The sequence below is a fragment of the Cheilinus undulatus genome, linkage group 1, assembly GCF_018320785.1.
Source record: "Cheilinus undulatus linkage group 1, ASM1832078v1, whole genome shotgun sequence".
Taxonomy (NCBI): Eukaryota; Metazoa; Chordata; class Actinopteri; order Labriformes; family Labridae; genus Cheilinus; species Cheilinus undulatus.
Window position 1 is genome coordinate 49,833,818 of NC_054865.1, and position 26,331 is coordinate 49,860,148.

At 37.5% G+C, this 26,331-nt stretch overlaps 1 protein-coding gene across 5 annotated transcripts in view; it reads right to left on the reverse strand.

The window, feature by feature from the left end:
- The window catches only part of samd4a (sterile alpha motif domain containing 4A), a 101,951-nt gene that overhangs the window by 33,285 nt on the left and 42,335 nt on the right, over positions 1-26,331 (reverse strand). For 4 of the 5 annotated variants that reach the window (XM_041809155.1, XM_041809067.1, XM_041809312.1 and 1 more), the window contains exons 3-6: positions 17,325-17,906; positions 8,981-9,262; positions 4,003-4,112; positions 80-166 (exon numbers count right to left, since the gene is read on the reverse strand). In XM_041809155.1, coding sequence (XP_041665089.1) covers positions 80-166; positions 4,003-4,112; positions 8,981-9,262; positions 17,325-17,906 — 1,061 coding nt within the window. The remainder of the gene's footprint in view (positions 1-79; positions 167-4,002; positions 4,113-8,980; positions 9,263-17,324; positions 17,907-26,331) is intronic. The other variant, XM_041809397.1, reaches the window with a different exon arrangement.

Sequence of the window (26,331 nt, forward strand, 5' to 3'; positions counted from 1 at the left end):
AACAAGATTAGAGCCTGTAAGAGAACATTTTTTGTATAAAGGTAAAGAGAAGAAGAAGATGTGCTCTGCAGTGACTGACCTTTTCTAGGCTGCGAAGCAGATTCTGCCTTTCTTTGAGCTTCATGATGCTGATAACAATCTTGTGTCTTGCTCCTTTGGTGACTTTCTGTTGGAGGGAAGAGTTTTGTGTTCTCAGTTTGTCATCATATCACTTTCCTTTAGGAAAATACTGTTCTTACAGACTGATAACATTCCTTTAAGATACAGAGATAGGCAGAGCACAAACAGAGGGAGTGAAGATGCTTTCAAGTATTAAAGGAGGCCTACTGGTTCACTCTGAACAAAGGCAAATTGTTTTGAGAGAATCAGGGTTAAAATGTATTTCAGGAGATCTTTAAACAACTGAAGTCTTGTCTCCATGACCCTGTTTACACCTTTAGTGCTAGCTACTAAGTTACCAAGTCGTAATCCTCAATGCTAGGTGTGTAGGCACCCCAATACATCCTGAAGATGATATGATATCTGTTAGCTCAGACTGCAAATGATGATCATCCATGCTGGTCTGGTGTGAAGTTTGAAGGGTTTTTGTTATTATTATTATTGTGTCATATGTTCAATTATATGCCCAGCCAACATGGGCTTACATGACACCAAGAGTTCAAACTATCCAGGATATAAAAATGAGGTCTGTTCATTACTGTGAAACAAAAAAGGAGAATGAAGACAAACCAAATCAAGCAGACTGTTTTGTCCCTTCTTCTGGGATTTTTAAGACAATATTACAAACACATAAAATGTAAACTGCCATTCCAGTTTTTGCTCATTGGACCACTGCAGTATTTCAGGTTTGTAGACAACCCATTTCATGAAACACTGACTCTCTCAGAACATCTTTTTGTGTACGGATTCACAATATTGTATTTTTGCAGATATCTGATGTACAAATGTTTACAAATTAATTTTATCTGAAACCCTCAATATTTAAATATGTATTTCAGATGTAAAACTTCAGTCAACCTGGTATCCAATTAACCAGCATGAATGTTAATGCAATATGTAAACAGGATTATTAAGAACTAAAACCGCCAGTTCAGATGCATCCAGATCAAGTCACTGACAATTATCTAACCCACCTTAAACACAGGACAAACCATTGGTCCTATTGTTCAGCACGTCTCAGAGTTACTGTGCATAAAGTCGGGTCAGACAGAGAAATAGTCAACAGCACCTGGAGGAAGTCTTCAGCTTCCCGGTGTTAAAATTAGCTGCATCCTGTTTCAGAATAGACTCCTCAACATCTTACAGGACAAGCACATGAGACAACACTGATCTTCCACAATGTCTTCCCATTTTAATTCTTTTCAGTTTAATATTTAATATGGCTACTGTATTTACAGTGACACCCTCTGGGATGTTTTACCCTTTTTCTGATTTTATAAATCAATAAAAGGTTAAAACAAATTTGGCTTTTATGACAAAAAACCTCTTTAATGTCAAAGACAAAAACAGATATCTACAAAGTAATGTCAAATAAATATATTTAATGTAAAATAAGTGACTGCATATACATTTATCCCCTTCAAGTCAGTATTTAGTAGATGCACTTTTGGCTGTGTGGATAGGTCTCAATCAGGCTTGCACATCTGTCATCTCTGTGCACAATGCAATTGTTAAGACTTTTGAGTTAATGGACTAAATGATATTTGTTTTGAGTTAAAATAGGAACAAGTTTTATCTTTAGTTTTATAAGTGTCCAGATGTTTCCTATTTTTTCTGGTTCTGTGAATGTAACATGTATGCGCAGCTACGTCAGGTAAACATTACGTTTGGCAGTGTGCTGTTATCTGTTATTTTTACTCGGACCGTCGTCAGGAGCACACAGCCCGTTGGTATGTAACTAACTGCTAACTCAGATTACTAACACTGTTTATATCATGTGTAGCGTTTGTACACATTAACATCTACCACTGTGTGTTGTGTTAGTTGCAGCTAATGATTATTAGCCGGGGACAGTTTATAAGTTCGGGTTGTTGACGTTAGCCATTAGCATAATGCTAGTTGTGTTGAACACTCGGTAACTTACTGTAACAACGGCAGTGTTGTCTAGTAAAGAGTGATTTTGTTCCTGTAATCCATTGCAGAGTATCGCGTTGTGTTACACTTGTGTGTTATGAATCTTGTAAGCAACACATGTGGTAAATGAACGCAAGCTCCGCGTCCATAGCAACTGCCGGTGACAGACGGCAGAGAGCCGTTTGCGCATGGTCTCTTAACACTAAGCATTCTGGGTAATGTAGTCAAATATTACTTTGAGTCAGCTTTGTTATTATTGAGATAATGTCAAAGGTAATAACACCTAAGGCTTTAAAGGCTTGGATATTCACTGTTTAACACAATATGTTAAAAGGACAATATTGTAATCTTTATCTTTTGTTGTATTTCAGGTTTATGACCTGTGGTCATTTAGTTTAATAAATACAAAACAAAGACAAACACGAGTCATAACAGTGTGTGCTTCCTGGTGATCCGAACAGCAATTGTACACTATTCTTTTCTGCAAAACTGCTTAGGCTCTGTCAGGCTGCACAGTGATCAGCTGTGAACAGCCCTTTTTAAGTCCAGCAACAGATTTTCTATTGGATTGAGGTCTGGGCATTGACTCCAGAACATTCACCTTGTTGTCTTTAAACCATTTCTGTGTAGCTGTATGCTTTGGGTCATTGTCTTGCTGGAAAATAAATCTTTTCTCAAGCTGTAGTGTTTGCAGGCTGAGTAAGACTTTCCACAAGGATGGTCCCTTATTTGCCGCATTAATTTTAACCTCTACCTTTACAAGCCTTCCAGGGCTGGCTGCCAGGAGCATCTCCAGAGCATGATACTGCCACCACCATGCTTCACAGTGGGGATGGTGTGTTTGTGGTGATGTGCAGCGTTTGGTGCCTGACACAGCATCCTGTCTAATGGCCAAAAAGCACAATTTTGGCCTCATCAGACCAAAGAACACTTTTCCACTTGACCATGGAGTCTCCCACATGCCTTTTGGTGAACTCTAGTCCAGATTTAAACGGACTTTTCTTCCACAGTGTTGTTTTCTTTGCCGCTCTCCCATAAAGCTTTGACTGGTAAAGAAACCAAGCAACAGTTGTACGCAGTCTCTCCCATCTCAGCTGCTGAAGATTGTAACTCCTTCAGAGTAGTCATAGGTGCCTCTCTCACTAGTCACCTTATTGCACGCTCATTTTGTTTGTGAGGATGGCCTAAACTAGGCAGATATACATGTGTCATATTCCTTCCATTTCTTGATGATGGATTTAACTGAACTTGGGACCTGTGTCTGCACCTTTCAGTCTACACTACAATCACTTGAGACACGTTCATGGAACCAGCATAATCCACTAGTTGTGAAACTACAAGCACCAGTTGGCTGGACCTCTGTTGAATTAGGCCAGTTACTTTGAAGGGTGTGAATATTTATGCAGTCACTTATTTTACCTTACAGTTTTTTTTTATTTAATTGACATTACTTTGTAAAAATCAGTTTTCACTTTGACAATAAAGACATTTTTACATCTATTTTCACCTTGCGGAGTTTGCAATCCTGCCTACAGTGGTAGCTGAAAAGTACAGACCCATAACCCATGAATCTTTAATTACTCGATTACAATCAAATGGGTAAAAAATGGTAAGAACTGGCATCAATCCTGGCCAGTTTGGTCTGTGTTTCACATATTGAGCAGTGAAGCTGACGTATACAGTACAGTTCTGCTCTTATTCATATTCTAGCATCTATTTCTCAGAGATAACTTGCTTAACTGCTGACATGTGATACTGAAGTATTGAAAAGCAAACAAAAAGTACCTTAATCTCTGTATAAATTTAAAATCAGTGGATGTAATAAAAACCAACTGGTAAACATTATCATCTTAAGTATTTTTTCTAAATGAGATTATAAGTTCCTGGATCTATTTGTGCTTGAGTGTTTGAGTGAGCATGTATAAGAACCTGTGCCTCTAGCTGCTCTTCAGTGAGAGACATCATCTCATCGTAGGTCATTGTGGAGAAGAGAGCGGCGTACTTGTGAAGACGGAGACTCTTCAGCCATGCAGGAACATCTGTGGGGAAAACAAAAAGTATGAATTTAACACAATCGTTGCAAATACAAAAACATCACTGACAAGTTTTGAACTTTGCATTGTCTTTGCAGCAGTCACCACACAACCTTAATTATTTTGTAAAGCATATGAACAGAATGTCAGAATCACTAAAAAAAACAAATAAATAAAACAGGAAAAGTAAAACTGTTGTTATCAGTTAAAGGATTAAATTAGGACTTTGTCCCATATCTAATCAGTTTATAAGCATTTAGTGATCCTAAAATACGCGACCTCATAAAATGGAACAATTATGTGCCATAGACGGATATTTGTGTCATGACTAATCAAATTCTTACTGATCACATGTGTAGTTAGACACTGATTACTGGAAATGCTTAAGTGCTTACTAATGCTCATCTCATCTGTTCTCCACATTCAAACTGCTGAGAGGGTTCACTAGTTGCTGAGCCATCTCTGTTTCAATTTGCAGTTTAGAGGAAAACCTGCTGATTACTCACTTATGACTTTGCTTACAAGTTTATAACAACAACTAAAGCATTCAGCCCTTTCTGCACAATGTGAGATTTTAGCAGACATGCTGATATTTCAAAACTTTTTGCTACCATTTGTTTTTTTGTTTTGTTTTTTTATTGTAAAGGACACAGGGAGGGCAGTATCTGTAAGTCTTATTGTGACAATAATTGTTATAGAAACAGACATTAAACTTTGAGTTACATGTACATCATATATAAAATATGTTTTTATATTGAAGGTCTTTTCACAATAAGTCTGTTACTTACGATTGCTTCCTTTGGATCTGTGATTCAATAAAAATGTCACACACTCAAACCTTGCACAGCAGGGTTTAAAGCGTTTTTTCTATTTATTGCTAAAAAATTGCTTCACAAAGAAAAATGGTCTCAAACTGCTAAATAAATAAATAAAGCAGTGGAGATAGTTATGTGGCTCTTTCACTCCTTGAAAAAGAAAAGCAATGAGTTCATCCATGAATCTGCATGCAATTGATTCGTGCAGCATAAGATATTTTACATGTGCGGACATTTCAGATGAAAAAAGAATGGACTCAGTGTGCAAAGGTCTTAAGAGTTACACCAATCCCTGTGTGCCATTTTAATAGCCGAATTAGCTGTTACAACCTGCTGACAGAAACTGAGCAAAACGGTGTTCTAAATAAAAACGTCACCCCTTTTCATTCAGTATATACTTCACAATTAAGGTTAATCTGCATGATCAAACAATAGCTTAAATGTAGGGTGACAATCCTGACAAGGTGCTTGACTGACACAAAAAGCACATTTTTCTTGAATGTAAAAAAATAAAGAATCTGTAGATCATACTTCAGTCCTTTGAACAAACCTCAAGGTTTAAGGAATGAGGATGAAAAAATAAAGCTGAGGCAGGTCTGATGACATTTCAAGACTTTTTATGGCCTAAAAATATCAAAAGTTCAATTTAAGACTCTTTGAGACTTTTATAGGCTCTGCAGAAACCCTGAAAAAAATGAATTTGTTTTTCTCCTTTTTGAATGCTGTTCTGAACACATTTACATTCATTGGCCTGTAGTTCCAGCTTAGGGAACTGAGTGCTTAAAATACTGGACTTAAATTGGTTTTGTACTGAAAAAGAGCAGCGCTAAATGTGGCAGCTGTAGACAGGCCTTTAATCTGAAAAGAGCAGAGAGATTTTTCTCTAAGGGCTGTGGATGAGGGACTTTTCAGGAATGTCTCTTTATCTTGACAACACCATAAAAGTCTCCGACTGGATGCAGCCATGAAAGGTTCAACTCTGGTACAGGTAGTGAAAGCTTCATTGTAAGGTCATGGAGGTCGGCAGTTTAGGCCTCTACTTCCCTAAAACTGCTCTGACTGGATCCATAGATCCTTTAGCTGAATACCTGTAAGGCTAAACAGCAGACAAATAAGATTCCTCTCTTATCTATCATGTATTTGATCCTCTAAACAAGTAAGCAAGTCCATATCAAGCTTGTTCTTCCTCCTGAGTCATCAAGAGTGAGAGATTCACCATACTGGATTATATAAATGTGGTTCAGACCTAAAACTTCAGCCCTTTAAACACACTAGAGAGTTTACAAATGAGGATGAACAAAGAAAAAGACTGATATAGGTCTGCTGGTCCTGGCTAAAACACTTCAAACTTACTGGTGCATACGGCTAATATTTACAGCTGATATATTGGTTGCAAATTTTGGCAAAATTTTATATCTGTGGATACGGAAGACTATATTTTTATCTATTTTTTTTGCTTTTTTTATAATGTCAATAATATCACGTGTCTCTATTAAGAACGTCATGAAATGTGCCATATTAAAGCCTTAAAGGTGCAGTGTGTAAAACTGAATATCAACATCTAGAAGTGGGTTCTAGATTGCATTTCTCTGCTGGAAACTGTGGCAACCAGTTGAATTTAACGTGTATCTGTAATGTGAATACAATATAACACAATACAATAACTTTATTTATCCTTTTTTCCTCTATGTCACCATGGGAACATGTAAAAATCCAAGATGGCGGCATCCATGGAGGGGACCCTCCCTATGTATGAATTAAAGGTTTATTCTGAGTTGGGGTTTTTTTTCAAAATAGCTATTTTTGAATTTAGATGACTAAATACTTATTTAGATAGACTGTCTTAGAAATGTTTTGTTTTATTTTACCAAGTTTGTTCAGCTAAATGCTACTAGGCTATAATTACACACTGCACCTTTAAGTTCCATATTTAGTCACCATTCAAACATGGTGTCAAACTTCAACATAAAAATTAAACAAGTGAACAATTGTTACCTGTAACTGGTGCTACACAATTAATCTAATCAAATCACTATTGCAGTGTCATGCTGTACAATTACATAATAAAATACAAGACATTTACAAAAACACCTACAGAAAGGCCTTTCAGTTTACAATAGTATCACTGTTGCGCTTTGCAGAAGTACCTTTATTTTCATAAAAGGAATAAACTTTTATTTTTTGGAAATTATTAAGTCATTTTAAAAGCAGTACTGTTAAAATTTTGCATTTTTTAATGCTACTAAATATCTGCATGTTTTAAAGTTAGGAATGCACACTTCAAAACTCTCATAATTTTCTTTAATATGTATTCACAATCACACATTATTACCAAATCATGCAGCACTATCTGTAACCAGTCAGTATATTTCCAAAACTATATTTAGTTCATTCTAGAGAAAGCAGTATTTTCAGTTGTACACTAAACAACTAAAAATAACACACACAGACTACATCAAGGGTACTTTATATAAGTAAAAAAAATGCCATACCCAATCAAGAAACCTTGCACGGATATTTCTATTTTTATCTTATTTTGCTGTGGTTGTGTGGTTGCCAGGACAGTGTGACAGTGAGTTGCGCTCTTGTTTTCTGTCTGTATGTAAACTTCGTTCTAAATGTATTCGTTCGGTACATGTCTGTTCTGTGGTCATTGTGGTCTGAAACCATGACTTAGAATTAGGAGACAGTTTCAAAGTGCTTATTCTGTCAAATACAGTGTTTTACTCTGACTCTCTTACACTTTGAGAAAAAGGGATGTGCAATTTTTGATTTTCCCGATACCTAAATACCCAATATGCCAATATTTGGAAATTAATTTTAGTCAATACAGATATAGAATTAATGAACTAAGAAAACAAATTGAATTATCAGAACACTTTTGAAAGCCAAAGGTGTAGGGATGAACAAAGAAAAAGACCTTAGCTGACATAAGTCTGTTGGTTCAAACAAATCTGTTTGTCCGCACTGTCGGTATATAAAGCCAATATATCAGTTGTAAATAACACATAGACTTCTATATCTGCAGATACCGATAATTAACATTTTTAAGCTAATATCTACCGACATTTGTATCATGCTAATAATATCATGCGTTCTTTTAAAGATAACGACCCAATGATATGCAGTGTTCCCCAGTATGTGACAGCGTTTACATTTTCAGGAGTAACTCAGTTAGGGTAAACTATTTGTATTTTCAATTGTCTTAAGCTAAGGGTACTTTACTTCCTGTTAGGATAAAGCATGCTTTTATTTTTAATGGAAATAGGGAACTTATGATGGATGAAAGTGTTGACTTTAGCTTTAACATAGAAAAAATACAAATGGCATATTATGTATAGTAAAAGAATATACTAAAAGTATTCTCATAGTGCAGATGACTTTTGACTTGTCGACTGAGCTATTGCTGAGACTTTTATTTAGTGAAATAAGACATTTAAAGGAGAAGTGGTATCCTTTGTTTTTTACATCACTGTAAGAGTGGGGAGACGCTACAATAAGTAGTATCTAGCTGCTGCCCAGCTTATCTACTGTGCACTTCAAAGACAACATAGCATGCAATTTAAAAAACTCAATGCACAGTTTTTTTAACGTAATTGCATCACAATTAGTGCACTAATGCCAACAGCCTTATTTGGTATGAAAAACGATAACTGGTTAATGGTAAAAGGACTTGAGCTTGTATAGTGCTTTCCTAGTCAACTGACTAATCAAAGCACTTTTTACAGCACAGGTCACAATTATCGATTTACACCCATCCATCCAACACTCACACACTGATTTTAAGGTTGCACGGCAGAGTGGCCATTAGTATTATCTAATCCCCTTCATACACATCCATACACATTCACACACCACTGATGCAGCAGTGGAAGCTATTTGGGGTTGAAGTCTTGCCCAAGGACAGAAGACTTCAACCATCTCTCCTGATTGAAAGATGGCTGAATCGGCCTACTGAGCCACAGTAAATGGTACATTCCTCACAGTAACATCTTATTAAGATAGGGTAAGTGGTGCCTCTAATTGTGCTCACTAACCATACTGGGCTTTAATACTGACCCCTCATGCCGCTGCCTTCCTCATGGAAGGTACTGCGATGCAGACCTGAACCTAAACCAGCCTCCTCCAGGTGCTCACTGCCTCCACTGCCCGAAGAAGCTATGCTGCTCTGGGGTGAGAGAGGTGCATGGTCAGGAGCTGGGCCTCTAGCCGTCCTTAGATCCTCCTGGGACAACCAGACGTGGCCCAGAGGCTGGTTGCTGGGGCCGCTCATTGGAGGCGTTAAGGACACAGAGCGCTTAAGAGGACTGTGCTGCTGGCTGCCACCTCCACTGGTCAGGACTGCAAGACAACAGCGAGACAAGCCAGAAGGGTAAAGGCTGTAAGACAGAGCTTGATTCAGACTAGAGAAAGTAGATTTGAAGAACTGTTCACTTACACGTTTAAAATAGATCACAAAGAGGTTAATTTGTCAACAAATGCTAAGCCCTCACTCATATATGTTTGATAAAGTATGAAACAAGTAGAAACAAATGTATCTCAACTTGTGTGTCTCTGTAAAGCAATAAAAAAAAACAATCTTAGGTTTTTTTATATGGATACTGAACTATGTCTTATCCATGACAAACATCTTTTTGGATCTTTTTAGTTTGAAAAAATTAGCCCGGATGTAACTTTAAGAGCAGAAGCAGTGTAAATAAATCGCCCTTCTCTATTTTCTTTAAAGTAATGATAGCTCTCTTTCTAAATAACAAAGCCTTTTAAAAAAACAGACATTAACTACGTCACTACAGGACATATCTGCATATGAACAGGCAGTACTTGTTCATTGCCTCTTAAATGAGTAACATTATAACTCAAAGTTTCCATTAATACTTAAACATGTCTCTAGCCACTGTGTAACTTATAGAAATGAACAATATATGCTCACTTCTGCAGCGAATCATGACTTTGAAATCTACTTTACACTATTTTACCACACTGTTTAACACTACTGTATGGATCAAATATTTCAATATTAAATGTCCATGTTGCTATAATTTATTAATATGTAGACACAGTGGACTTTAAAAGGGACTTAAATTCAGTAAGGGGGTCCAGAGGTCCTCAGTAGGGAATTCTTTTGGTCTATCAATCTATCTTTGTAGGTACCTTATCTATAGTCTAACTAATTATTCACAGGTTCTTTGCAGATGACATCATGCAGCAGCAAAGAACACCCCTTGGGGTGCAAGAAGTGATTTCTGCATAGAGAGACACTACCAAAAGTGCTTTATAAATAAAGTTATTATTATTATTATTATTATTATTATTACCAAAAGGCCACGTTTTGAGTTGTTCACGACTACGCAAAGTGTTAAAAGTGTAAAAATATAAACTGTCATAATTCTTAAGCTCCTTTGTGTTCTGAAGGTAATGAAATATTCAGGCAAAAAAAGGTTTAAAAAAAAAACTCTTAAAGACACAGCAGGCAAGAATTGGAAAAATCTCCATCTAAAGCCTGGACAAGCGATGTAACACAACGCTCGTCATATAGTCTGTTTACACAAAGCAGTTTGGTTTGGTTCAGCACAGTTTTGACACAGTTTGGCTCATTAAACTCTGATCTTACCCATGTTTCCTCAACTGATGTCTGTCTCATCAACCTCCAGCCTTGCTTGTTGTGACGGGAAATCTGTATCCTTTTAGAAATCCAAATCATTTGGCCCAGCTCAGTAGAGCTGAGCCAACTGATTGAACAGACATCAGCTGAGGAAAAACCGTTAAGTTTAATGAGCTAAACTGTGACAAAACTGTACTGCACCAAACCAGAACTTATTTGTCATCAACTGTTTACATCCAGACTAATAAAATACAACTCCCGGATAAACATTCTTTTACCGTCTTGAAAATATGCTAAAAAAAAAAAAAAAATTCTATTTAGTTATTTAATAAAAAAAAAGCACACACCGCTATCAGGGATCCACAAAATTATCTGTATGGTATTAGTATTAGCAAATATTAGCTTTAGAAGTGAATTATCCACAGATGTGAACATTTCTGCCGATATTTTTTGGCTATAGAAATCTGCCTACATCAGCTGTAAAATTAAAATTTCTCCATTCAGCTCGACCAACAGACCCTCGTCAGCTGAAGTCTTTTTCTTCATTCATCCTCATTTCTTACTTTTTAAAGTCTGTTTTAAGGACTAACATTTGTAAATTTTTTTCTCCTAAAACTTAAAATTGTGTATCTTAAGGACTGAAGTTTATTGGTTAGAGCCATATTTAGATATCAGCATTGATATTTGTATTTGCTAAAATTAATTTTCTAATGTCTATGTATTGGAAAAAATCCAATATCGTTCATCCCCCACAGCTAAATAAATAAATAAATTTTAAAAAAGACAAAGGCGCTTGCATGTCAAATCATAAGCCTTTAATTTCAGGTTTCTCAGTTCCTCTTTTTTTGTTTCTTGTTTGAATTCACTTGGTCTTATTCTTAATTCTCTTTCATCTGCGTATTGGTTGCAGACTCAACCTTGGCGCTACGGGCTAATCAATATCCCTTGAATAAGGAAGAACAATCATTGATTTTGAACAAATTATTTATTCCAGAAACCTTCAATTCATAGTAATCTGTATTTATGACAAACCTTTCTTCCTTCTGACTCTCTTTTATTCTACACACTTCAGTTTTAATAATTAAGACATTTGCTCCTTGTGATGTTTAAATGAAGTAGACCTTCAGAGACACCAAGGCTGCAGCATCAAATGAAATTCCCAGACTATGAACCCCTTGGAAACAACTTTAACTTGACAACTTTCTCCTACTGAAGGAGGTGAACAGAATAAAAAAGGTGGAGAGCCAAAGGGCTTTTTGTGTCGCCGCTCTGACGGAGTACGCTGCCACCAATACTCCAGTCTCTCTCCTCCTCCTCCTATATGCGGTCCTCTTACTGTTGGCGCTATGTATAGGACTTCATGGGCCCCGTTTAAAATAGGTGCCCAGCTAACATTACAAGTTCCAGTCCCTAAATATTAGCCATTTTCCCTAAATACAGTCTCCCACAAAGGATGCCTTACAAGGGAAGGGACGGATGGTATGTACTGCTGCGGCTTGGACTAAGGCTGTGAGTATGGGTGGGGGGTCAACAGGATGTGGTGTCAGTGGCACACAGGTTGATGTGGTTGGACAATTATACTCCTGTTATCATCGTCATGAATAGATAAACATAGTGTGAAGGGAGGGGGATGGAGACTGAGTGACTTGTCATTGCATGTTCTGTGATGAAAAAGTTTCCCTAAGTCACTAATTCACATTTTTATTCAGAAAAATTCAAATATTTAAAGTTAAAGGTGACAGTTTAACATATTTTGTCACTGTCCTTGACTGAAAACCAACTCAGCTGCTGTCTGAGGTAACTCTAGTTTATCAGTTGTGAAATCCTGTGGCCTTTTGTGTGGGGCTGAAGCTGCTAGGAGTCAAAAATACAAGAGGATCTTTCTTGGAGCAGTGAGTAGGGCTTTAAATGTGTCTTTATTTATAAACCTTCAGCTGTTTCTTTCATCTCCCAGAAAAAAACACAGGGCCTTTGCATTCTTGTCTTGAAATATCCTGCTCTGACCATAGTTATGTTCAATTTCAACAGCCCTGCCCTCTGTGTGTGCAAACGTCCACCTCAAACAGCCTCTGTAGCTGCTCTGTGGCTAGTTCAGAGTGCTGGGAGTCGGACCAGGGAGGTTTTACAGAGTGTATTTAGAAAACCTGGTTAGTTGGAGTGTACTTCAAGTGTCTTCAGTGAGATCACAGATTATGTTTGTGTGCCACAGAATGTCATACAGAGGTTTTGTGTTCACCAAGCACAACTGATTCAAAAAAAGTTATTTCATTAAATATAAAAAGAAACATTTTATCCACCTTACTCCTGGGGGCTCTACTGTAGATATGACTATGGGTGGAACTTCAGACAACATGACAAACATAGAAAAAGTATGTCTCACCCAATGGCTGACCATATAGACCAACCCACCAACCGCAGTTGTTTTGAAAGAAAGAAATCCTCAATTAAGCAAATGCCGCTTCATTTTTAAATAACAGATTCAAGTAAATGTTATCAAAAGCTGAACATATTTATATATCATACTTTTGAGACTTTAAATTATAGAGTTATATTTTCTTAAAAGTCAGATATCTGGTACCTGTTGTTGTCGTTGCAGTTTTACTAATTAGCAGATGAAGTTAAATGTGTGTCTTTTACAGCTGAAGTGGTTTAAACTTACTGTTTACTGTCTGAATGCATCTGGGATGTGACTCTCTATTAGTAACAGAATTTCAGATGTGCTGAGCTGTAGAGGTGACCACGTGAATCACTGATATTAATAAAAACACATATCAAAGGCAGGACTAGTTTGGGAAATAGAAATACTTTCAGAACATCCACAAACTTAAGAGAGAAATGAAATGGCTCTGACTGGACTCTGTATCTGCTTTAAATTAAAGCAGATATAGAGTCCTACCTCCTTTATCGAAAGGCAATAGTCTTTACTATTATGAAAATACTGATATGAAGCAAATAAAGTAAGCTAAATATATCTCTTGTTCAAGACAATTTCTCTATACCGTCCCTCCATCTTTCCCTTCCTTGAAAGTAGAAGGCAGAGGAACAATTACATTCTCCTGTTTGAAGTGTACTATCAGAAACAGAAGGAAGAAAGGACTAATGTGGATACAAATAAGAAGGCCTGTAACTAAGAATTCACAATATTAAATAGAGTTTTGCTGATATTTGTAAACTCATTATAGCTTATACTCATTCAAACATACACACAACTTGTTTTTCTAATTGTAAAAAGTCCAAGGTAGAGATATAATGATATTAAAATTTTATCACAATAATCATGCCCTAAAATATCATGGTTATCAGTACTGCCACAGTTTTGTAATTTGCTGAATATCTAAAAAGATACACATTTATCATTGTAATCATTACATCAAGTTTGATATAAAAAAAAAAAAACACTATGAATCATGGCAGGGGAATAGTGTAGACTTTTTTCGTATAAACACTTACAGTAAACATGAAATTTAATCACATGTGCATTAAAAAGAGTACTTAGTTAATGCAGTTGTCAATTTTTGGATACTTTGATCCTTTTTTGATTCCACATACTTTAATGATGTATTGGCCATTATTTTAATATTCAATAGGACAGAGAAGCGCCAAAGTTAAAAAGACATACAAGTCATATTTTAAATAAAAGCTCCTTATCAATCTGAGTCCTAATCAATACTACCAATGATACTTTTCAGTTGTGTAGTGCAAAGACAAATGACAATTTGTTTTAAACCAAAGTGGCATAACGAGTTAGATTTATAAAGTCAAGAAGATGATTCCATCTGTTATATCTATTTTGTATTGCTGGGAAACCAAACACATTCCTTGTCCTCATAACTAGATTTATTTAAATTTCTCATTGTGAAAAAGAAATTTTTAATTTCTCAATGTTACATGTGAACAAATCATGATATTTAATACATATTCTGCCGCATTTGTGTAATTCTACTGTCCTTGAACGCATCATATCATAACCTTCTTCTGCTAGTTAAGTGAGCTAATCAAGTTCTATTCTAATTGGTCATTCTATTGGATGAATATCTTCTAACTAACGGGAGCTGCTCCAAAGTTTGGGAGTGCTTTTTATGATTAAGCAGAAAGTTTTCAGGTCAGTTCCCCGAGCATGCAGTCATACAATATGAGTGGAGAAAAAATGCAGTCACACAAGGCCGTATTCACACTACGGCTGCATGATTTTGGTCAAAATGAAAATCACAACTAATTTCATCAATACTGACTTAACGATATCAGTCACAATTGATTTTTAAATTAAGTGACTTTTTTACTTCTCATCTGTTATTGAAAAAAAAACTTGCATTCTGCAGCTAACTTATTAGCAGAGCTACACTGGGACAAAACATCTGCTCTGGCATTTTGGCCCCCAACACTTACCCTAACATTTGGTCAGATATGACTCAGCAACAGCCCCTAAATACACCAACTGATCCACTGTTGGGCTCCACAATTTACATACTCAAAAGCAGCTTCAGTAAGAAGTGAATGTCAAAAAATAAGAACTAGAGTTCAGTATTCATTCTCATCTAAGAATGTATTTGTCAAACAGAACTTGATATTTTAGCTTTTACTGCTTTTGGCAGTAAGTCATTTAATGCTGATGGTTAAGATAAGAAATTTTTACAGCAATCTTTTCTTTGCAGTGCATTAATTTGTCACGTATAAATGCTATGCATGTCTTTTGTACTGTCTTACACACAGTGTGCTATACGCTCAGTTTGGAAAATGTCTTTATTTTGAAAGACAAACAAACTCCCAATCCATTGGCAGTCATGACAGTAAACAAACTAGGGCAAAACAAACAGAACAGAGTGAAATATTCAACATCATGCTAATCACATTATAGCAGGATCATGAGTGAAGCTGTTTAAACGTGAGTTTGTTATTTGAATGTCTAAATAACTGATGAATTTACAAACAGAGCAGTTTCCTCGCGAAGAGAAAGAAGGGGCAAAGCAGAGGCCGATGTGTGAATTAGAGTGTTATTGATGTGTGTGTGTGCGCTCATGGAAAAGAGGAGATAATAGAGACAAAATGAATAGATTTAAGTCATATTTAAATGAACATCAATATAGGAGAACATTCACAGAATGTGATCAATAACCAAACATGACTCATAGAAGATAATGTTTTTTAAAAAGACAACCACATAGTTTTCTTCAGATGGAACATGGATTTAAATGTAAATAATCACCAATAATCATGTTTCTTTGGTTGTAGGAAGGTTTAAATTGTGGTTGCGATTAAAACTGAATTAACTGTACGGGTCTAATTCCCACCCCAAATGCTGCAGTTGTTACCAATAGAGTTTTATCTTAAATCACTTCACAGGGAGGGCAGGTCTTAATTACTTCGTTATATTGATTATATAGAAGCAACATTGATCCACGATGAGCTCAGCACTAAGCAATTTTTAGTAATGTTATAGCAGCAAGGGAAAATTTCCCTTTACCAGGCAGAGACCTTGAGCAGAACCAGAGTCATGTTGAACAATCATTAGCTGAAGCTGTGTTGGGATGTAAAGGGATAAACGGAGATGAAACAAAAATGAGAGAAAAGAGATGCAGAAAAAAAGAGTATGAGGAGATTTAGATAACAAATGAAGAACAGCAAGACGCAGACACACCAAAACACACACAGAGGAGTAAAATAGCAGAAAGACATAGCTACAGGAGCAACAAGACACAGTTTTTTCTTTAAATCAGCTATGTGAGGAAAGTTTGGCTTCAGGAAACACGTCAAACATCTAAATGAATATTAGACAGATTTACCAAGATGTGTTAGCCTCTGAAGCAAAGCAAAAGATGTCTAACAACTTCTCTGTGCTGTTTTGAAAAAAAAACTTTTGTATGTTAAAGCAGAGGGAGTGAAAGGCAAAACCAAAGCTAATTCATATTGAAGCCTATGCACACAAATGCACAGAAGAGGACCATGGCCTCAAGTGTGTGTTACAAGAGCTGAAGCCTCGTTGCCATGCCCCATCTTATGCACATATCATCTAGTCCAGGGGCCGCCAACCTGATCACGATCTATTGGAGGATCTTTGACACATCTTCATCATTAGATGTGCATAATGCCTTACTTTTAACAGATTTTTCTTCACCTGTTTGGTTTTCAGAGAGAGCAAGACTGCTGACTGTTGTTGTTTCATACTCATACAGTAGTTCCATTCTTATACTCATGCTACATCAAAAATGTTTGACCTTTTCACTCATTTTGTTTTGAATTAAGAATTTGTTATTAAATGCAAATGTGACTTTTACTATTTTCAAAGAGGTTTTTCATGTATGTATTCCTTGCAGAAATTTTAAAGTTTGTATCAATGCATAAATGTGAACTTTAAATGAGACTATAATTTAAAAGAAATCATAGGTTTATGTGTTTTGTTCTTTCCCTTTTATTACTCTGATAGGAAAAATACTAACTTTAAGAGGGTAAAATTAAATTAAATCAATCAAAAAGAAAACAGTTGTTTTTTTCCTCAAACTTTCTTTGTTAACACCATGGCACCATTACTGCCGCACACAAGTAATTCAGCCTAAAAAAATTTCTGCACCCCTGTTCAGAAGACAAATATGTGACTGCACACTTCATAAACTCAAATATAAAAAATGTAGTTCTGTATTCTAGCAGTTTTGAGCAGTGAAGCGACCGCTTGCAATACACAGTGAATGGTGTGAATATTCATTCATGTTATGTCTCATTCTGTGTGCAAAGGTGGCAGATTCACACACTTAGTGTAATGATGGTGCATGTCTTGTAAACACAATAAATGTTGAGGTTGTTACTTACTAGTGTTACCGCCTCCACCAGTTCCTACTGTGTTGATGGTTGCTGGCACTGACGATGATGGGTAGAGTAGTAGGTGCCCGTTCTCACAGCCCTGTTGCTGCTGATGCCAGCCTCCACCCAGCCCTGAATCCCTGGAGCTCTGCCATCCATTGAGACGGTCGTCAGAGCCATATCGCTGGTGGTGTAACGAGTAGAGGTTACCTGAAGACGAGGTGTTAGTCGATGAGGAACTTGAAGAGCTGAGGGTGGATGGAGGAGTCGACTGATGGTGCTGCCCTGATGGAGGAGGCCTTTCCAGCGAGTCTCCTCGGGCGGCGGCTCTCTCCTCCAGGTGATTTAGCCAGAGGGCCAGGGCGGCGCGGTCTTCCAGGGAGGTGGCAGGGTGGATGAGGGCGTAGGACAGAAGCTGGCGAGACTCCTCCAGGTGATGGCCATGCTCGATGGTGTGGGCCAGGATGCGTGGAAGGAGGCGCATGTACTCACCCTTGGCTTCCACATTGCCAGGTTTGAGAAGCGGTAGATGGGTAAGAACAAGAGAGATTACTCGCTCCTTGGACTCACTCTGCCACTGGCTGATCACCCCTGTAGAAACAGAGAAAAACACAAAAGCATTATAAACCAACAACTGGAACTGCCCCTAAAAATCATCTTTCATAAAATATGAGTAGATCTGAGTCAACACAGATTTCTTGAGTTGAATCCCCAAACTTACAGCTGATATTTACATTAACATTTTAAGTCAATACGAATATCCATATCAATATATACATGCAGTTCAGACCTCAAACTTCAGGCCTTGAAATACACTTTAAATTTAAGAAATGAAGGCTGAACAAAGAAAAAGACTTAAGCTGACATAAGTCTGAGGGTTCTGCCTGAAACTCTACTCCACTGGTATTGACAGTTTGGATTTACAGCCAATATATCGGTTATAAATACTGCCAATAATTTCTATCCTGCCAATACTGATACATGACTCTCTAGGCTAATATCTGCAGTTTAAGAATTGTGAATAACATGCATCCTTTTTAACTTTACTCAAATCTGCTTCAGATTGTTCAGAGAAATAAGAGACAAGCAACATCACAGTGCAGACTAAGGTTGTCACCATTTACAATACTTTGATACTTTTTCAATACCATATGCTTTAAATTACTTAATATCTTTTTTTTCCCATCGGCATACAGTACTAAACTGCAGTTACACTCTAAAGCACTGATCATCAACTGGAGGCCCAGGGGTCACATCAGGCCCCCCACAGCTTCCCATTCGGCCCCCAGAAGCTCAATTAAATTCAGAATAAGTGCTGAGGAAAAAAATATTGCTGTATTTAGGGCATCTTTTCCTTCTTCACTTTTATAATGCTTACAGATATTTAAGTAATTTCAAAAGTAAGTGAGATGGGGGGAAGTGACAGTTTATTTTTCACTGCCTACGAATTCTGACAAAATATCTTCTTCCTTCATGTGTATTTCACCAATGAGGATGCAGCCCCCGTGGCTTGTTGCAGTATACGGATTTAACTGAATGAACAGGGACTGAGTTCACTGCCAAAGGCTAAAAATAAAGCTATATTTAAAAGAAACTACAATTATTTAGTTGGAAATGTTTCTTTTATTTAGTTCATTTAACACACCAGCCCTCACAGTGCCTGAATAGACATAAGCTGGCCCTTGTACAAATGTAGTTGATGCCCCCTGCTCTAAAGAAAGAATAACAAAAGGTTTTCCCCTTGACACAAACGTGGACGAAGGTGCATTATTCTGTCTGATGGCTTCTGAAGTGGTATGTTTTTTCATCTGTTGTGCTAGCCTCTGCTCTACACGGGATTACAGACAACATGATAGCTGCTTTATTGGCCCACTCAGACAATAGTTTTGTTTAGCCCCTTTAGCATCTCACTGAAATGCAAATTTTACCTTCAGTAGACCAACAGAGAGCAGAAGGGAGACGCAGTGATGTCACATGACTCCTAACATTTTTCCCTTTCCTTTCTTATTACTACAAACAATGGTCAAATGTTGTAAAATGTACAAAGACTGTAGACAGGTACGATACACTTCTGTGTATCAAGTAAAGGCTTGATCAGTTTCTCTCAGTGGTGAGACTACCCAAGTTTTAACGTGATGCTTTTATTCTGAAATGTTTGCGCGTTGCTGGATACTTTTTGGTCGTTGCAGTAACTTACAAAGTTGCTTGTTTTGTTGCACATAATCTAAGACTTCAGCAGATGAGGGGCTGCTGCTGCACAACTATAAGGCTGGAGCAAATGAGAGTGTAATTGATAGATGAACAGATGGATTAGTGAACACATGTCCAGCTAAAAATAGCCAACACAGAAATGATGTCAGGACCACTGCACTGTCATCCCTCTATTTTGCTCTCTCCTTTAAACACTTTCTGCTCTGCTGACACTTGCTGGCTGCACACATCTCTATACATAACCTGCAGGTCATGGAGCTCTATTGTTGTCAGTCTGTAGGATGTTAGGAACTCATTCCTATCATCTTGGACAGGTGGTATAGATACCACTGGGTCAGGCCAACAGCTTTGGATAGACAGCCACATGAATAGAGACAGATTCATGTTCTGCTTGGAAGATGGGTCATTCTTAATCCTAAGGATCTCGTCTCTTAATCCAACATGAGGTGAAACTAGAGAATAAATATGCTAGCCCTTCTGTCCAAGGATATCCAAATTCACTGTCTACTTCATACTGATGCACGGCTAAGTGGACAGCTGCAGCACTGAGAGGCCAGATGGGCAACCAGAGACCCCCGAAGCCATTTAACAAGGTTCACATTCATGTTATCCACAGAAAGATGACAAAGACCAAGGGATTAAAAATTCTGGCTTGAGTTTACTCACAGCATGAAATGGCACTTCTACAGATACAGCGGCCCATATTCCACCGAGCCCTAAAAGCACGTAAGTATATCACAGAATATTAATCCATAACTATCTCAACTTTGTAAAGCAAGCTAACAAGCTCTGTTGAGTGAGGTAAATAAAACAATATCAAAATCCCATCCAGTTAAGACTCTGCATAAGGGTTGGAAGCTCAGATGATTTTATCATGAGGTAGGGCTGGGCGATATAGACCAAGATGTATATCTCGATATATTTTAGCTACATCTCGAAATATATCAAGATATATTTGTCCGTGAAAAAGGAATAAAACAGATTCAGTTTTAAGTTAAATCCACATGAACTGAATACTGTCTTTAATTGAACAAGTTGCATAGGTTGACATGTACATTAATTACATGAAAAGAAACTACATGTACATAAATTAATAGAGTATTAAATAAATTAAATCAAGAAATAAAGTAAATTATAATAAATTATAATAAAATATATATGACTGTGCAAATAAGCAAAATGTAAATAAGCAAAATGTAAAAAGAGATAATACAAAACACAAAAAAACATTTACTTCATCTGACAAAGTAGCTTTTCTCTGAGATTGGAAGTTCTTCATATTAAAAGTGCTTTCTCTTGTGAACAGCACCTGAGTCCTGAACATTCAAATATTTTGTTTTAATAAACAATGTAAACTGACATGGGCAATGTAACAAATATGCCTGTCTGTGTTAAGCTCACAGAACAGGAAATATGTGCCCGTTAGGGGCGCTGTTGTCACAAATGAATGGCGACCAGGAAGAAAAGACGGCGTAGAAGAAGACAAAAACAGAAATTCAGCTCCTTCCACCATTCTTTTTTCCAGATAAACAATGAGAAAACACAGAATTTACGCTGTCTTGGGGTTTCTGCTTTTGCACTGGGGCACTGTGAGCAGCCAGCGAGGCTGTGAGCTGTCCAGCATGTCGTTCTTTACACAATACGAATAAATCAGCACAGAGTATGACGTGTTTCCATGGTGACACAGATGCCAAGCAAGGTACCGACATGTATTGTGTAATAAATCACATATAAATCCTTAAATCATTATGCTTTATGCCTCTTCCTGCCTTTGGTTCACAAGTTGGTCCACTTTGCTTTCACACCTCAAACGAACCACACCAGCAGTTTTGTTAGCGGTATCCATGTTGTCTCTCTGTTGTTGTGGTGGTGGGGGAAGCAGGGGGTGGGGGGAATGGGTCACTGAGTTTCGTAACGTTTCGGAGGGGGAGGGAGGTTGGGAAGGACAAAGAACAACACAGAGTCAAGAGAAGTAGGCGAAATGGCGACTCATGTTTAAATATTTTAATGTAAAACTAATTATATCGATGAAACGATATTAACCCGTGTCATATCTTCTATAGAAATATATCGATATAAATCAAAATCTCGAGATATCGAACAGCCCTATCACGGGGTACTGTTTATGGTTGAGATTAGACCTTCTACTTGTGAGACGAGATGAAAGGAACCGGGACCAGAAGAGACTGGGGCTCACAAGAACAAGAAATGCAAATTTTTTTACACCACATGAAATTCTGATACCAAAATTTGACTGGAAAATGTGTCTTTTATTCAGGTGAAAGTAAAAAAAATACAAGTAATAAAGATCTGTTTTGAAATGCTTTAAACAGTTATCCTCTTGTACTGAATATCACTGCTGATACATAGTTTATGTCTAGCTTAGCTATAACTCAAACCGTTTACTGGTAATTTCCAGAGAAGTATTGGACTCTGTCAGGAGAGCTGTCTATGTGACCTATTGATCTCAAGAGATGGTTTTCAGACTAATGAGAAATCTTGCAATCTCACAAGGTCTCCTGTAACACCCCAAGTTCTGTTTAATTTCAGGTTGCCTGTCATATAGCCTAAACATGGAAAAAAGGCCCAGCTGTTTTGTTGTATCACTTTTTGATTACAAAAGGGACAATAAAAGGCAATAGATACTGAAAATACAGAGAGAGAAAGAACAATATTTCTTGTTTTTAAAACAAAACATAAAGATCACTAAACTATCAGTAATTATCACATTTATATTTATTAATTTCATATTTATGTATATTATCAGCATAATATCAGTATTGGCAGATATCAGTTTAAAAAGGTACTTATCAGTAACCCTTAAGTTTATATGCTGTAAAAATCAGCATATATCAGCCTGAAGTAAACTCACTTGATGTGCTGTGCATTCAGAAATTATTCAGACCCCCTTCGCTTTTTTTCAATTTTCTTCAGAATATTTTCATTGCAGTAAAAGGGGATTTTTGCTTAAGCCACTGAGGTCATCAACTGAGATGGGACCATTTACACAAGCTGGAACGTTCTGAATCAAATAACAAATCCACGTCAGCCAATGTGAATAAGTTACATGATGGAACAAGACACAAAGAACTAAGCCAGGGTGTCCCAATGCTCAGCAGACAGCTCAAAGTGTAGCATAAAGTAAGAGAAGGAGGGGAGCACTGAGGTAGGATTGAGTTTAAGAGGGAGAAGGAGAGAATTAATGGAAGAGGGGGACGAAGGAGGGGCTGAAGTTTGTGACGGGAGCCAGGGAGTTACTCCACTCTGCTCCAGAGATGATGTAATTCTTCATTCCTATGAATGAGGCAACGCTAGGTCCATCCAAGGACAGAAATTGTTCCATGATTCAAACTTTATTTATTTCTGAATGGCTGAAAGATGAGGGAATGCAGCGAGAAACTCTCATGAATACTTTTCAGCTTTTCAGAAACCATGACAAAGGTTAACTATAACTGCAATTTTCACTGTGACTGTTAAAGGCCACTTATCATAGCTCTTTCTATTCTTATACTGTATCTTTTACAAGATTTTTAACACTCTCAGGGCTGCCTCTGTATTACACTTAAAACTGTAAAGTTGAATCTCTAGAATGAGCTAGAAAGTTTCACAGAAAAACTTCCCCTTCAAAAGTTAGACATTTGTATACTCAGCATGATTGTGACTGGGGCTGAATAATTAACTGCATTTTCTTCATTACTGTGATATAAAAATACATCATAAATGTAATAAAAATTACTCTTAAGAGGCACCGTGACTGACAAAATAAGATTTATACAGATACACATTTCATGCACTCTGTCAACATGCATCATTTGACCAATCAGAAGGAGCCCTGAATACATGGACCTATCAGATGAATCTCCCACATACTCCCTGAGTAAATGGGTACAACTCAATAGTGACAGGGACATTAGCTAGCATTTGGAAGACACAGAAAAGACAAGGGAGGAAATGCCGGAGTCAAACACTATGGATAACAATATTGGATTTTTTTGCCTATATCTGACATTTCCAAATTCTTTTAGCAGATACGATTTCACCATTTTTTTATTGTAAAGAAGACCAGGAGTCTGTGCAAAGGGAGGCTGAATCAAGTGGAACTGAATGAAGTTTTGGGCTCCATTCAAAATGCTCAGTGCTCACTGTGGGTCCCCTTTAGTGTGTCGCACCCTAGGCAACTAGCTATAACTGATGATACCATGCACATTTTACTAATATTTTGAGCTGGGATAGTAGATATATGAAACAGTCTATCTGGAGTGTCAAGTTATGTTATATAGAGCTGAACAAATAATTGAAATTGAATTGGAATCACAAAATGGCCAGTAATTTTCAGATCACAGGAGTTGCAATGACTCTTTAAGGTAAAATGTGAGTCAAAGAGCAGCTTCAAGTACCATTTTAATTTAAATATTTGCAGCAGAGAGTATTGACACATATTTCATACACAGATGTACAAATAAATTATTGTTGTAGTAACTGTGAAAAATCCTACTCATCAATAATCATGTCATGTTTTTCAATTAAAAAGAGAAGAATTATGTTGAAATTGTCACTCTTTAATACCAAAAATCCTACAGAATCAAAAGTCATAATTCAGTATATTTTAAACAGCCCTAATGTTGAAACAAAGGAACATGTAGAGTGACAAACATGCCAGTTAGTCTCCCTTACAGCATGATACTTCAATTACAAACTGCCTGGTAGACCAAACAACACAACAAAGCGAGAAAAAAAGCAAAGTGAAGAATTCAAGGAGCCAGAGCATGTTTGGAAGTTTTTCTTTCATGCCAGACAGGGGGAGAGGGGCATGCTGGGAAGTGATGAATCACATCAGCATCACTGAGAAGAAACAGTGAAAAAGAAAGTCTGACATTTGCAAACACAAAAACCTCAGACAGAGAGAGTCATTTGTTTGGGGGCTGACACAGCATTTTGCTGATGCGGACAATGTCTGCTGGTGAACTCTGTGCCACCCTGGCCCGGCTCTGCCCTCTGACACCCTCTCTGGCACCAAGACAAGGGTGCTGCTGTAAACACAGCCCAGCCTCTCCGAGTATAATTTCTCCTCTGTCAGCCTTGTGTCTAACTGCCCACGTTTCCTCCACAACCTGGTGCTTTGTCCAAGTTTTGTTTCTCTTGTAAGAATAGTCAGTGGGTTACTGTGCATTCATACCATGAACCCAAAAACCTTTATCCTGACTGACAGTACAGGCTTGAATACCAACAATATGTCCTCTTAGGTTACTCATGTCTTGTGTTATCAGAAGATGCACTTAATAGTTAAGTTTTCATCTAAAAAGCTGGCTGTATCCTGTATACCAGTGCAACCAATATAGAAGAATAAAATGCTGAGACATGCACTGTCATCACCACATGTGCAGAAAGTTTCACACATTGCACAAGACTTGACTTTACTACCCAGTTCATTGTGCACAGCAAGCAGCCACCTCATGTCTCAGAACATGCAAGGACACATGAAGACGCAGATCAGGCTGGCAAGGGTAGGCGCCACTTTTTAACAGGGTTTCTCCTTCTTTCAGTCATCATCATGCATTTCAAGAAAACAGTGAAATAAATGAAGTAGGCTTGGCCATTATGGCCTAAATATCATATCACAGTATTTATCTTGCCCTTTACGGTACTGATAATATCAATGTATTACAAAATTAGAAAGAGAAAATGCATTTAAATCCATTTTCACATCTCACAACCCCTCTTCTACCACCAAAACAAGCCTGTGATAGCATACTGAACTTTTTTTTAAGTATCTCTGTGTTCACTTCTTTCTCACTGTACTCACAGATTTACGTGCTGTCTCTACTCTGCTGAGGTGTGTTAAGCTGTTTCTGACTTGAGCACATATCCTGATGTGGGTGTTCACAAGAAAAGCATTTTGGAAAAATGACTGCTACTGACATTTAATGTGAAGAGCATGACAGAAGTAGCAAGTTTATCATTGATTTAACTCTGCTTTGGCTGACATACTAGCAAGTTTATGCAGCAAATGTTTACATCTGCTTCACTGACCCCGTTTAACACCACTTCTTTGACTCGAAATGGACTTAAAACAAGCGAGTCATTACTTGAAACACACCTTTAAACAGTGTTAAAGCTGTTATAAGAGCAACAATCCAGGGATATAAATCACTACAGCGCTGGGCTCAAGACAAACCAAGACAAACAAATGCAGCTCACAGCTTGTGGTAAAGCTGCAGACAGAAGACAGAAATGTTTTGAAAGGCAAACACACTGGCTATATGTTGCTGTTATTACAGTCATCAAACATGGAAGGGAGGGAACATGTTATACCTGTTTACTGTGCTTAATTTCAGGAGAATGCATGGGTGTCATTCAGTTAGTTATTCTGCTGCTCATAATGCTAGAGCAAAACATGCTGCTGACTGGACTCAGACTCAGCTGTAGTCCGTCACATATCAGTCTGCTAAATGAATCATTACATCAGTTATACCTCATATGTGCACTACAACACAATGCATGCATTTAAACTGGTAATGACATATTGCAAAATTACCAGTGACAGAATTGATACCAGAGGTGGGAAAGCAGAGAGAGGGCTGTGGGTCTTTGCTTCACAATTGCAGGCTGGCAGCTCAACTACCCTTTGGTGGGTTAGTAGGTAGAATTGGTCATCTCTCAACCAGTTGTGGTTTCAATCTCCAGCTCCTACAGTCACATGTCAGTGTGTCCTGAACCCCAGTTCGCTCCCATTGCTGTTAGTGATGTGAATGTGCATGGATGCGTATGAACAGCAGTGGTCAATGCTGTGCTCCACTATTGCAAC